The sequence below is a fragment of the Siphateles boraxobius genome, unplaced genomic scaffold, assembly GCF_051911475.1.
Source record: "Siphateles boraxobius isolate OS27281-9 unplaced genomic scaffold, OSU_SipBor_1 5, whole genome shotgun sequence".
In the NCBI taxonomy this organism is placed as follows: Eukaryota; Metazoa; Chordata; class Actinopteri; order Cypriniformes; family Leuciscidae; genus Siphateles; species Siphateles boraxobius.
In genome coordinates this window covers 13976541-13990894 of record NW_027509141.1, presented here as the reverse complement: position 1 = coordinate 13990894, position 14354 = coordinate 13976541, and the positions used below count along the sequence as shown (strand labels likewise).

Genomic DNA, 14354 nt, shown 5'->3' with positions numbered 1-14354 from the left:
TCTTTAAATTTGGAGAAGCATTTTAAAGGGTCTTACCACTCTGGCTCACTGGTGACAACACATTTTTTTCAAAAGCAAAAATTTGCTCACCTCAAAGTACAGTGGCCACTGTTGTCTTTGTCGGTCACCAGTGTCGCCTTTCGTGGTTCCTTCAGCTTCAAAACCCAAGTCCCATCTGGGGTGCCAAATGAAGTGGTTTCAATTGTTCTGAAAAATAACTTTGCAGAGATCTTTGATGCCAGAAATAATTAGACTTTATTTTCGAACGCCGTTCCGTTCCATAGAACGGCGCTCTGGCCCTCCGGCCCTCCGGCCCACTGGCCCTCTGGCCTTCCAGCGCGCTCCCAAGTATTTTTTGGTTCAGAGTTATATACATACATCTTCTTCCAAAGAAGGTAACACACCCTTATAGATAGTTTTGGGTAAAGGTCTTTTACCATGTGACTTCTCAGAATAGAATTTTCTGCAGCAAACAACATTCCATTCAAGGTCTTTCACATACACAGAGGAAATCCAAAGTCACAGACAGAAGAAATAATTGTGTCCAAATATATAGCAAAATTACTTGTTTTCTAAATAATAAAATCTTCAACACCCCCAGGTAAGTTGAGTTTGAGACCCCAGGCTTAAGTAGTTCCAGACAGGTCTTGACTATTCCATATCGCCTCGCCAGATAATTTAAGTTATTTCAATGGTCTTTACAGCCTACAGAACCAAACCCCACAAGGCCACTGGGCGAGCAAATAAATATAATAAACAATAGGATAAAAACTACTAATTATTTCCAAAAAATGTTTGCCACAAAATTACATTTGATGATGTATTATGCATTTATTAGCTAATATGGAAAAGCACATATCTCTTTCTCACGCTCTCTCTCCCACTGATACGCACACACATACAATATGGACACACACTCGCACATAAACGTGTTGTCAGCGCTGCTCTGACGATTTTATTAGTAAAATAGTTTACTAACTTAAAAGCTACATGACATTTCTCAGTAGCGAGGTGCAGATAAAAATAGTTTCGCTTTTAGTAGACACTGGTGCCGAACACTGTTGAGAGATGTACAGACTGTGCCTAACCCACCTCGCATGTGCATGATTTTTCTAATAATTCAACGGCCCATCGTCAATTATTCCTACACACACACACACACACACACACACACACACACACACACACACACACACACACACACACACACACACACACACACACACACACACACACACACACACACACACACATATTCTGATGGGTAGGTTTAGGGGTAGAGTTAGTGTAAGAGGATAGAACATAGTTTAAAACCATTACACGTGTGTCTGTGCCGTGGGTGTGCTTAATGTATCTAATAAAGGTTAGTGTAATAAAGGTTGGTTCAAAGCACTTAAATAATTACATTTTCCCAATTTCCTTGACATCATCTAAAGAGAACTATTTACTCCTAATAACCAATTAACAATTGGTAGTAAATTGGCCTTTACTACAAGCTGATTAAACAATAATAATTACAGTGACAATGAAGAACTCACAATTTGTATACAGCCTATTAATATATTAACAATGTAGAGACTACAATATATTATCTATGAATTATTGATAAACTAATAGGTGGCTAATTTGATGTACTTTATCACTGTAATACTTTATTAAAGGTACAATATGTAAATTTTTTGTGATAAAATATCCAAAAATCATTTGCACAGTGTGATATATTTCCTGCAGTTGTGTACTTACAATATCCCAAAAGTTCCCATTGATTTTTCATTTCAGAGAAATTCCAATTTTAAATAATGGCTCGTCCCTGGGCATTGTCGCCTGTCAATGCATAATATCCGCGTTATCCCTGGTTTCTGCTTGTACTGCCATAGTAACCATGGCGACAGACAAGGACAACTGCGTAACGTCTAGCTCACGCTGTTGTTTTGTTCAAACATACGTTCAAACGTTACCTCACAAGTTTAATTCGTCAAATAAACTGACCTGTGTGAGTAGTAATTCAGCACTTGCAGGTAGTTCGGTTGAATGAAATGTCTTTATTCCTTTATATCCACGGGACTCGCGTGTGATGCTGATATCTGTCTCTCAATAGCAATCGCGACCTGCTTCATACCACAGTCATGTTAAAAACATCAATGTATTCACTCATCCATAAACATTATTAGATCCATCAGCATGACGACAAGTTCCATAATTCCGCTTATGCGTGCGTCATCAACCTATGCCTTTGTTTTTGTAAGAGGTTAGCGACCCTTAGTGGTGAAAAAATTGCTTTAAAGACATATTGACATATTGTAGCTTTAAAGACCATTACAGATTCAGAAGAAATATCAGTTTCATTAATCAGTAGCTATTATGTGTAATTTTGTCACATTACACTAATTTAGAAGTCTAAATTCTAAATTTAGATATTTATTAGAATTTATAAATTTATAAATTTAGAATTCCATATTTATGCTACACATGTGAAATGCCTTACAGTGTATTTTGAGACATACGGCTGTCAGATGAATGTCAGCGACACTGAAACTGCTTGGTCCATTCTTCAGAAAGCAGGATATTCTCGGACACATGAGCTTCCAGAGGTACTGCAAACATTCCCTAATGAAATTCACTATGGAAACACATCTGTTGAAACTATGATTACCATGGTCAATTTTTGTAAAGAGGGTGATACAGTTAAAATTGCAGAATATGCATCAAGGCTTTAATGTTCATCTGATATTCTTGTACAGGCAGATGTGGTACTACTTGTCACTTGCTCCATAAGGTAAGAAAGACTGTTTTTTAAAGCAAAGAATGAATATAATTGGTACAATTTTCTTTCAGATTTAGGGTTTAATGGGTTTCTGTTTTGACAGAGAAAAGGCAGAGCAAACCATTTGGAATCGACTAAAACATCTAACTTCCTTAAAGAAGAGGTGTCAAAAACACAAGACTTCACTAAAAATAGGTGTCCTGGGTAACTATTATAATGGTTCCTCTTTATTTTCTTCTACTACAGAGAAAAAGGCTGTGTGAAGTGTAGTGGTCGACCTACAGTATATTGTTCTTTGTTGGCCGATGCCTTAGAGCACCAATTCCCAAACTGTGGTCCACGGGGGTACTGCAGGTGGTCCGTGGAAAGACAAAATAAAATATAAAATGTATTTTTTTTATGGGAATTTCCTGGTAAAATGAAGGTAAAAAACTATTAAGTAAAAAAAATATGTAGGCCTATATTGTAGAGATGCACCGATTGCAATTTTCTAGGCCGATTCTGATTTTTTCATGAGTTTGGTCTGCCGATACCGATTTTAGCCGATTCCAATTTCATTTTTTCCAACCACTTTACAGCAAACACAAATATTTATTTTCTATCTTTTACAATAAAATAGAACTATAGAAATTATTACTCCTGGTGTGGGAAATTCACACATTTCTAAATGCCAGTGTTATGGTATGGAAGAACCATTTTCACTTTCAACATTCAACAAAAAAAAAAGTGATATATTTACTTAGGAAAGTAAACTTCTGTATGAAAACAGGTAATGGCAATAAAATAATATATAAATAACAAATAAAAATAAAATAAATATAGCCTTGCAGTATAAAGATATTTCTCAAAACACACTATTGCAATCACTTGTACATCAATGGCAAGTTTTATTTCGCAAACAGTTCTTCTCTCATCTGCCACATGTCCAGCCATGCTAAACAAGCGCTAAGTTCGGGCAAGTGGAGCAAGTGCAGGGAAGCGATTGGGAAATAATAAAAAATATATATTTTCTGACATAGCCTCCTCCAGTTCTTGTTAAAACACACCAGGCATGCAAATTCTGTGCATTTTGGGCACTTTTTGGGTGAAATCATATTTATTTTGTCCAACAAAATTGTGCTTTCACTTTAATTGAGCAAAAAATAGACTGCACCGAAACCCCGTTTCACTGCTGCTCACGCGCTGCTCCTCCTCTCGGTGTGAATGCACTCATTGATTAACATGCACACCGGAAAAAATACCCGCGCTGCTCACGCTTTGCTCAGGCCTAATGTGTTTTCATTACATGTGTATAGGGCAGAGGCAAATATGTTCTCATTATCACATCACACGCATAGCCTTTATATGCAGTTTATATGAAACGAAATGTTTGGAATAAATAAGGCCTGTTATTATTTTAATTTCCAGTTAGTTTCTTGATCTCGCGTTTTTGAAATGTTTTGCGGATGTGCTGTTAAGTGGACAAACTCAAGCCTACTTTTTAAGGACTTTGAAAAACTCTGAAGATTAATAATCCCCTAAATCCCGTTTTGAAATGTTGACTATATCCAAGTGTTCTAATATTACTGTATAGATTTCATACTCCATTGCTATGGAAATAAGCCTGTTGTTCAAATGAACCTGATTATGTCCTTGGGCGCTTGAGTAAATAAATTAAATATGTGGCAGCCATTGCGTGCAGTAAACTTTCTTTTAACAAGCCTGTTGTACTGATGTGATGACCAGTTATAGTTTTAGTGTTATTAAGCCTATTTAGAGGTGCGGACTAATTCAGGTAGGACTGTGTGTAGACATATTTTATTATGAGGTGGTCCGCGAAAATTCTTGATTACAAATAGTGGTCCACACACACAAAAACTTTGAAAACCCCTGCCTTAGAGAGCAGGGTGGCCGATATAAAGCCAATATTTATATAGGCCTTATATATAAATATATACATACACAAACACACACACACACATATATATATATATATATATATATATATATATATATATATATATATATATATATATATATATATATATATATATATACATATACATACAGGTGCTGGTCATATAATTAGAATATCATCAAAAAGTTGATTTATTTCAGTAATTCCTTTCAAAAAGTGAAATTTGTTATTATATTATATTCATTCATTACACACAGACTGATATATTTCAAATGTTCATTCCTTTTAATTTTGATGATTATAACTGACAACTAATGAAAACCCCAAAATCAGTATCTCAGAAAAGGTTCAAAACTGAAGACACCTGGTGCCACACTCTAATCAGCTAATTAACTCAAAACACCACAAAGGCCTTTAAATGGTCTCTCAGTCTAGTTCTGTAGGCCACACAATCATGGGGAAGACTGCTGACTTGACAGCTGTCCAAAAAATGACCATTGACATCTTGCACAAAGAGGGCAAGACACAAAAGTTCATTGCTAAAGAGGCTGGCTGTTCACAGAGCTCTGTGTCCAAGCACATTAGTAGAGAGGTGAAGGGAAGGAAAAGATGTGGTAGAAAAAAAGTGTACAAGCAATAGGGATAACCGCATCCTGGAGAGGATTGTGAAACAAAACCCATTCAAAAATGTGGGGGAGATTCACAAAGAGTGGACTGTAGCTGGAGTCAGTGCTTCAAGAACCACCACACACAGACGTATGCAAGACATGGGTTTCAGCTGTCGCATTCCTTGTGTCAAGCCACTCTTGAACAAGAAACAGCGTCAGAAGCGTCTCGTCTGGGCTAAAGACAAAAAGGACTGGATTGCTGCTGAGTGATCCAAAGTTATGTTCTCTGATGAAAGAAAATGTAGCATTTCCTTTGGAAATCAAGGTCCCAGAGTCTGGAGGAAGAGAGGAGAGGCACCGAATCCACATTGCTTGAAGTCCAGTGTAAGGTTTCCACAGTCAGTAGCCATGTTTCCATCCACACCTTTTTATCCGAATTAAGTGATATCGAATGAAAAATGCCTTATGGAAACAGTAAAATACGATTAAATTTCATGAATATCGACTCAAATGAAATGCGTTCAGTCTCATCGGATTTTATCTTGATCGATATACGGCAAATGCGATAAAAGCTGATGGAAACGTTATTTGCTGAATAAATAATGAATTGCGATTAAGTTTTAGGCCCTTTTATGGTTGCAACACGCCACAAAACATAGAAGAAGACGAGTTCATTTCCGGCCAGTATTCCCGCTCTGTTTGCGCACACATGGCGGATGTCAACAAAGACAGATGTAAGTGGACAAAGCAAAAAAATGCTTCAACCAAAGGGTTTCCGTGAAGTGTCTCTGAACCACGATCTCCCAGAACTGATGGAGCGCTGTCGTTCCCACACCACAGGCTGCCTCCGTTGTCGTCGGGCATTTACGTGCATCTGCATCATCATAGCAATGTGTTTATAGAGTCGTTGTTTTCTTATGTTAGGTTTGCTTGTTACTACGTGGCTTGGTTGAATTCTAATGTAGAATGCGGTGTGTTATTTCTTGTTAACAGACTGCGGAGCTGCTAAGTATAACACACCGTTGCCATGGACGCAGTTCAGAGACGGAACAGACTATTTTCTTTAGCAGAAGCACTACTCGTTTTAAATCAATAAACTCCTTTTTAAGTTAATATTTTGTGTCAAATTATTGATTTATTTGGTAGGTAGCCATGTAATAAGCAGGATAATGTATAGCGAGGCGGTTGTTAGCGAATACAACCCCTTCAGGCTAACAACCGCCTGGCATATACATTTTCCCTTACATATGTCGCTATCAGCTGGCACATAAGCAATATTAGGCTCTGTTTTGTCTAGCAAAACTTTGTTCGCAAAAGTTTGCTTGAATGTTGTTCGATTCAGTGCGAAAATGAATGGAAACACCTTAAAATGTCTCAAATCAATATTCGATATACCAATTTGAGCGCAAAACAGCATGTGACTGTCATTACGTACAGGTTTTTTTTCGCTTTAAAGCCGTTGGATGGAAACACACTTTCACCAGCTTTATTAGCATGAGTTTTTTTTACCGAACTTCAGATAATTCGGTTGACAAGAGGATGGAAACATGGCTAGTGATGGTTTGGGGTGCCATGTCATCTGCTGGTGTTGGTCCACTGAGTTTTCTGAGGTCCAAGGTCAAATAAGATATTTGGGACGTCTACCAGGAAGTTTTAGATCACTTCATGCTTCCTGCTGCTGACCAACTTTATGGAGATGCAGATTTAATTTTCCAACAGGACGTGGCACCAGCACACAGTGCCATGGTAACCCTGTTCTTAATTGGCCAGCAAACTCGCCTGACCATAACCCTATAGAAAATCTATGGGGTATTGTGAAGAGAAAGATGCGATACGCCAGACCCAACAATGCAGAAGAGCTGAAGGCCACTATCAGAGCAACCCGGGCTCTCACAACACCTGAGCAGTGCCAAAGACTGATTGACTCCATGCCACGCCGCATTGCTGCAGTAATTCAGGCAAAATGAGCCCCAACTAAGTATTGAGTGCTGTACATGCTCATACTTTTCATGTTCATGCTTTTCAGTTGGCCAACATTTCTAAAAATCCTTTTTTTGTATTGGTCTTAAGTAATATTCTAATTTTCGGAGATACTGAATTTGGGATTTTCATTAGTTGTTAGTTTTAATCATAACAATTATATGAAATAAACATTTGAAATATGTCAGTCTGTGTGTAATGAATGAATATAATATCCAAATTTCACTTTTTGAATGGAATTACTAAAATAAATCAACTTTTTGATGATATTCTAATTATATGACCAGCACCTGTGTGTATGTGTGTGTGTGTATATATATATATATATATATATATATATATATATATATACTTTATATTTATTTTAATCAATATTTAATAAATTATAAATAAATTAAAATAAAATCTTTCAAATAAACATACTTTAGATGGCAACTTCTTGAATCTGCAATTAGGAACGGCAAAAACTAAAAATTTTCTTGACCGACCACCGAGCCTTATTAGCTGGTTGAAACCGGTTAACCAATTAGTTTAAAATATGCTACGCTATTTGAAGTAACAGCCATTTCTAGCCACGCCTGCAATTTCGCAACTGTCGCATCTCTCTGCTGCTCTGCCTCCCGCTCACACACACACTGCCCACTGTCTATAATAGCCTAATTTAGAGATCACTTTTTTTTAACCGACTACCGACGACTTTGATCGGTTAACGTTGATACGGTCAACCATCGGTCAAACGGTCATCGGTTAACATCCCTATCTGCAATCCTATTACAGTATTTATCACAAATAAAGTAATTGTTTAAAAATATATTATGTGAATAAAAAGGAAGTAAACACTGTAACAGGGCACCCAGTAATCTGGTAATTTCATGTGCACTGGTAATAATTTTTTCAAATAAATACTTTTTTTGTCTTTGACTTTTGACAAGGTAATGCTAATTTTACATACAGCACACAGTGAAAACGATATGAATAGCACCACAGCATATTTTAAAAATGAGGATTTAAAGTTTTTCGATCGCGTCTCCTGTGAAGCTGATCTTATGTTCACATTCACTCACTTCGCACAGACCGAACGTCACTCGCAGTAACATGTTTATGCAGGCTACAAATGCACACTTCACAAGATATCACAGCTGGATTTGATTAGATCTGCAAGGTTTGTGAAATTAAATGTTTATTAGATACTCAGAGATTTGTTTAAATGATGTAGATGGAAAATGTCAAATTGTGATTATTGAGGTGAATATTGCAATTGCGATATAATAAACAAATGGTTTCATGAGTCAACTTGCTTGGTTCTAAAGCAGAATGCACACACAGATTAGTGATAATTCTGAAATGTGTATTTCTCAACTCAGACTAGGAACAACAACTAAATGATTGATGACCCACAATGATCAATAAGCCATTGATGTCTGGATAAAAATGACCAGACCAAAAATGACCTCTCCCCCATTTTAAACATTAATTATAGCCATCCAACATTACAGTGATTCCGTCATTAAAATTTAAAACTATCCATTTTTTTAAACATTTATTAGGCTTCAAAAAATATAACAGCTTTTAATTTAAGTGAACTTAAAACAATCCTCACATAAACCCATAATAAATGTCATATTTACCTGTGCCCTTTCTCTCTAACAGGTAGGACATATACAGAAATTGAATAAAGTTATCAAAAAGTCTGCGCTGCATAAATTATAAATTATATATAGACTAATCCTTATTAAACACAAGTTCTTTAGTCAAGAGCAGTGAGTAATTTTCTCTGTTCCCTTTGTTCTTTGATTAACTTTACTGATAGAAAGTTTTATTGGCTGCTTGCCCTTTAAGAGTTGACAGAGATAAGAGTCTGACAGAGATGCGGATCTCACACGCGCCTCATTCTCTCACAACTCTTTACGTCCATCATAAGACTGCTCTTATGTTATAAAGATACTCGACAAACGACATTTTGGCATAATTGTGTGTGTTATTGTTTGTTCAAGCGCGAAAGAGAATTGTATTCTGCCACGCGGTCTGTGCATGCGCATGATATGGTCTGTGCATGCGCTGGCGCGTGTCTTTCTGTGAGTTCAGTCAGGACATTCACAGGCAGCGCGCTCTCTTTTGACTTGTCGTGCATGAATGGGTTAAAGCATTTGCACAAATAAGAGTGGGATCATGGCACAATAGCCAAAGGATGACAAAAAAGAACAGATGCCGCATTAATTAGATTAATTAACAGCCTTAATTTGTTTATTTCATATAAAATCGCAGCATTTTGCGTCATATAATCGCATTGGCTTGACATCATGATTGCGATATGATCGTGCAGCACTAGTTCTCAGTCAAAATTAAAGTCCCGCTTCCAACAACATCGGCCAATCAGAAAAACGTATTTTCCGATATTTTAAAAATGTCAAATATCGATGTATCGGTCGACCACTAGTGAAGTGTGAATGTGCATGTACAGGGTTCAACAGAAAGAAGCAGTCCAGAATTTTACCCTGGCAATATGTTAGAAATTAATATGTAAATAAAAATGATACCTTTTAATTAATGTATTTTGTATCAGATGTAAAGAAATGTTCACCAAAAAATACAGTATTTACTAGTGTTCTAAATCGAATGTTTTGTCACAATACTATATAACATCGATTCTCCTAGCCAGCAATACTATACAGTGTTTCCTCTATGTTGATTTGGTAGTGGCGGCCCGCCACGGCTAAATTTCTGCCGCCAAGGTATCAGAATAGGGCCGTTCAGTACAAAAGCTGTTATGTATTCACGAGGCAAACAACCAAAATGCTATCAAACAATGTCTTTTACTGGTGTTCAAATCAAAAAGCCGTCTATCAGCATGTCGGAGACGCGCGCTCCACACCGCGAGCGGAGACGCGCGCTTAACATCGCGAGCGGGCTCGCGCACGCCCACCACCCGGCTGACAAGGGAGAGAGGAAAAAAGAGAGACCGCAGCAGAAGAACTTGAGTCGGTGTGTGCGTCCTTGAGAACGGTAAGTGATATAACTTATGTTGTCAGTTAATTTAAGCCTGATATTATATTAGTCTATAGTTCTTGCTAATATAAATTAAGTTAACTGGTGATTTTCGTTGTTTGTATTCTTCACCTGCTAGCTAAATTGCACGTGGCTGTTGATTGATATAATAGCGTCGCAGGGCTAAGCGATTGCTGAAAGCCCTTCCTCACGTTTGTATTTTAGGTGCATAATTTACATGCTGAAGTAGTTACACTGCATTAAGATAATCATGTAATTAATAGTGGGTTTATTATTATTATTTGCTATAATATATAAAAACTTCGTTTCCGAATGATAAATTTATTATTAATTTACTTATTTTTCAGATGAGTTTGTTAAAATATTTCTCAATGAAAAGGAAGACGCCTGATGATGAAGACCAGGTATGCTAAGTTCACATTACCAACAAGGTGTTTAAAAGTGCCATGTGTAAGAATTGAGGTAAAAATATCCAAAAAATTAGCCACACGTATCAAAAGAATGAGAAGAAATAAGGGCGATGATCTCATTAAAAAAATGACAAGTTATAATGCTGCAGAGATATCACCCTGAATTAGCATGCTAAATTACTAGCCCCGGCCCAACAGTAGTCATAATACCAGTTTACCAGTTTGCCTGATGAAATATTAGACAGGAGAAGTGCAGGTGGTGGATAGAGGAGGAAACCAGAGTGAAGTGCAAGTGCAGAGTGAAGCAGAAGAGCACAGTGTGACAGGAGAGAGGGCAGAAAGAGAGGAGAGTGGAGGAGAAGATGGCAGCAATATAAAGAAAACTAAGCACAGGGTCTCAGGCTGGGATCCTGCATGGGTAGACAAACCAAGGTTCCACCCATGGCTCTACCACACAGATCATGGCAAGTACTCAGCAGTACACCATATCAGGCATTTCTGTGATTTTCAGTCTAGTGTTTTAAAAATAATACCAAAACAAAGATAATAAAAAATACCTCTTTTTTTTTTCTTTTTTTACAGGAATGTTTTGCCGCATATGTCGGCAGTATAAGCAGGCCCCCAAGCAAGGTGTTTCCAAACGGCCATTTATAGAAGTAGGTTGCAAAATCTACAGAGTTGACTACTTAGATAGACATATGGCAACGGAGCACCACAAGCAATGTGTAAAATCACATGCCTTGTTAGCACAAGGTAATTTTAATAATTTTATTCAATAAAATTATGTCTGTTTTTGTTGCAACATCCATCAATGATAAGTATAACAGATATTGTACCTGCTAAGGCCTTAGACCCCATCATAATACTTGAACATGAGGCAGTTATTGGAGGATTCAAATGCCTATATCACCTAACTAAGAGAGAACAAGCACACCACACAAACTATCCAGCTCTGCTGGATCTTGCGGAGTTGCTGGGGTGTAACTATTTTGAAAAGCTAAAGGTGAATAATTATCACACTACTGTCTTATGTTCATATTTACATTTCACATCTACAAATAAGCTATCTTAAAAACTCATAATATTTCATGTATAATCTAATTTACTTTTAGATTGGAAAAAAGACCAACTACCGGTCTCACGTCATTATTGATGAGATGCTGGAAATACTGGCCAGAGGTGGTTGAAGAACCAATTCTGAAAGCGATTCAGTCCTCTGTGGCTATTGGGTTGGAGGTAGACGAGAGCACAGATGTGTCTGTTAAAAGGCAACTGGATCTGCACATTCGGTATTAGTCAATTGAGATTACAATAAGTAACCACTGGACTGGAGTAAACCATATATGTTTGTGATGTATTTATGTATGTTTATTTTTCAGATATATGGACAATGAAGGGCAGCTCTTCAGCCAGTTCCTAGACCTGGTTAATGTAAGTGATGGGAAGGCTGTAACCATTGTGGCAGCAATAAAGGAAGTGCTGCACAAAAAGAACGTGCCAACTAATAAGCTCTATGGGCTAGGAACAGATGGAGCTGCTGTAATGACTGGTAAAAGTTAACAAAGAGTCATTTAAGTTGCATGAATTTGTTTTTAGTTGGCTTGAATATGAATTGGTTATTGCATGCCTTTGTTGTTTTTTTCTCTCTCTTTTCTTGTAACAGGAAGGTTGAATGGTGTAGCAAAGCAGCTCCAGGATGACTTCCCCTGGTTGATGCCAGTTGCTTGTGCTGCCCATCGCCTCGCCTTGGCATGCAGGGATGCCTCATCAGAGGTTCCCTACATGTCTACCTTTAGGGACCATTTACAGCAGCTCCATCAGTACTTTCAGAACAGTGCTAACAGAACAGCTGTTCTAAAAGCTGCATCACAGTCTTTAGGCCTTGATAACTTAAAAGTAAAGGTGAGAGAAAATACTTTCTGCTTTTAACAACAATTCTGGTCATAATTGTGTACTCCAGGTGCAATGGGTGCTATAATTCATCTTTTACACCACTACTAAAATATTTTTCAGCAAGTAAAGGATACACGCTGGCTATCACAGCACCTGGCAATTCTTACATTGCAAAAGAACCTCAGTGCTGTCATGACTGCCTTGGCAGAGGAGACTGAAGTCCATAAGTGCCCAGTAGCCAAGGGCCTTTATGGTTTTTGCTGCACATACCGTTTTGTGGCCTCAGTATACCTACAGGCAGATGTACTACCACACTTAGCCCGGCTTTCTAGGATTTTCCAGAGAGAGAAGGTCAACTTCCTGGCCATCAAAGAGCAGGTACTTTTAACATGCATCTCATAACTGTAAAGCAGTACAACTAAATTCTAGGCTGTTCAATCAATGCACATTACATTTAAAAAAAAACTGCTGATGATTGTGCAACTGCCTTTATCAGGTTCCAGTGACTATGGCATGCCTGAAGAACATCAAAGATGCAGGTGATACACAGCCCCCTGGCTCATTCTTGGCCCAACTGCATAGTGACCTTGACAACCCTGCAGGATTGGGTGCATTTAACATCGTCGACGAGGAGGAAAGAGAGAGGAGAGGTAGAGGCCAGGTGAAGCCCACAAGAGAGGTTCTTTGGTCCCGGTACAGGACACAGGTACATTTGTTTTGATTGGCTGCTAAGTAGTATCCTTCTAAGAAATATATAATAAAATGATAGAGCCCAGTCTTAGTTTGATAGAAATGTTATTTCCACAGGGAGTCAATCAATAAAACTTAATCATTTTTCTTTGTGCCCTGTTTAGGTAATGGAACCGTATCTTGATGGCCTCCAGGACAGCCTTGACAGAAGGTTCCAAAACCTTAATATCATGGGAGCCTTTCACGTGTTGGGGCCCCAAGCAGTCAAGGAGGACGATTCCATCAACTTTGAAAGCATCAAGACCCTGTCCACCAAATTCCTGCAGCAACCGGACAGTCATGCACTGCAAGAATGGTCATCTTTTAAGGAGCATATGCTTGCATTCAAGGTAAATTAGACAAAATTTTAGTTCTTCAGAAACATGACTGAGGAACCTAGCTTAATCGCCTACTGTCTGCGTTGTAATGTTTCAGGATATGGACCAGCTTACCATAATGAGCAAACTAGCATCCCAGCACGATGAGTGGTGTCAAATCTACCCCTCCCTCAGTAAGCTGGCAGCCATTGCCCTCACAGTGCCAATCTCAAGTGTCAACTGTGAGAGAGATTTCTCCACGATGAATAGGGTAAGACATTTCAGTGTTTTGTGAAATGAAAGATTGTTTGGCTATCACTATCCCTCACATCACTCAATTTAAAAAAAAATCCTTTATAGGTGAAAACAGACTTAAGGAACAGGCTGCAGGGGGACCATCTAGCAGCATGTATGCTACTCAGCATCAATGGGCCACCTCTTTCTGAATTCCCCTATGACCGAGCCTTGGACTTATTTTTCCAAAAGCCAAGAAAAATTAAATGTGTGCACAGCAAGGCAAACAAATGAATGTTTCATTTTTAAATGATTTGTAGATGTTAAGTGCCACAAATGAATTTGTTTCATTATGAATGATTTGTAGATGTTAAGTGCCTCAAATATATTTAAGTAATAAATATGTTTATTTGTGTTGCAGCAAAGTGTCAGTCCAGTTTCATACGTAAAACTTTTCCCGGGGAGGGTGAGGGTGGCGGGCGGGCGGGCGGGCGGGGGTGGGGGTTGTTCAGACAG

At 38.1% G+C, this 14354-nt stretch overlaps 2 protein-coding genes across 6 annotated transcripts in view; both read left to right on the top strand.

Annotated features, from left to right (window-relative positions):
* Window positions 1–14354, top strand: part of cdk5rap1 (CDK5 regulatory subunit associated protein 1) — a 250271-nt gene that overhangs the window by 19932 nt on the left and 215985 nt on the right. The window contains exons 2-4 of one of the 2 annotated variants that reach the window (XM_077202895.1): window positions 2488–2591; window positions 2742–2776; window positions 2868–2968. The exons of the other annotated variant lie outside the window; for it this stretch is intronic. Coding sequence (XP_077059010.1) covers window positions 2488–2591; window positions 2742–2776; window positions 2868–2968 — 240 coding nt within the window. The remainder of the gene's footprint in view (window positions 1–2487; window positions 2592–2741; window positions 2777–2867; window positions 2969–14354) is intronic. 2 annotated transcript variants of the gene reach the window in all.
* On the top strand, window positions 8200–14258 carry LOC143711439 (zinc finger protein 862-like). Of its 4 annotated transcripts, none has more exons than XM_077202899.1 (12): window positions 8200–10252; window positions 10603–10659; window positions 11248–11418; window positions 11510–11668; window positions 11778–11954; window positions 12045–12214; window positions 12329–12567; window positions 12679–12936; window positions 13055–13264; window positions 13413–13637; window positions 13723–13875; window positions 13965–14258. In XM_077202899.1, exons 5-12 carry the CDS (start codon window positions 11818–11820, stop codon window positions 14130–14132), a joined length of 1560 nt encoding a protein of 519 aa, XP_077059014.1. In that variant the 5' UTR covers window positions 8200–10252; window positions 10603–10659; window positions 11248–11418; window positions 11510–11668; window positions 11778–11817; the 3' UTR covers window positions 14133–14258. The 4 variants fall into 4 exon arrangements, with proteins under 4 accessions (XP_077059014.1, XP_077059013.1, XP_077059012.1 ...); XM_077202900.1 differs by having other exon boundaries at window positions 10129–10459; XM_077202898.1 differs by having other exon boundaries at window positions 8706–11418.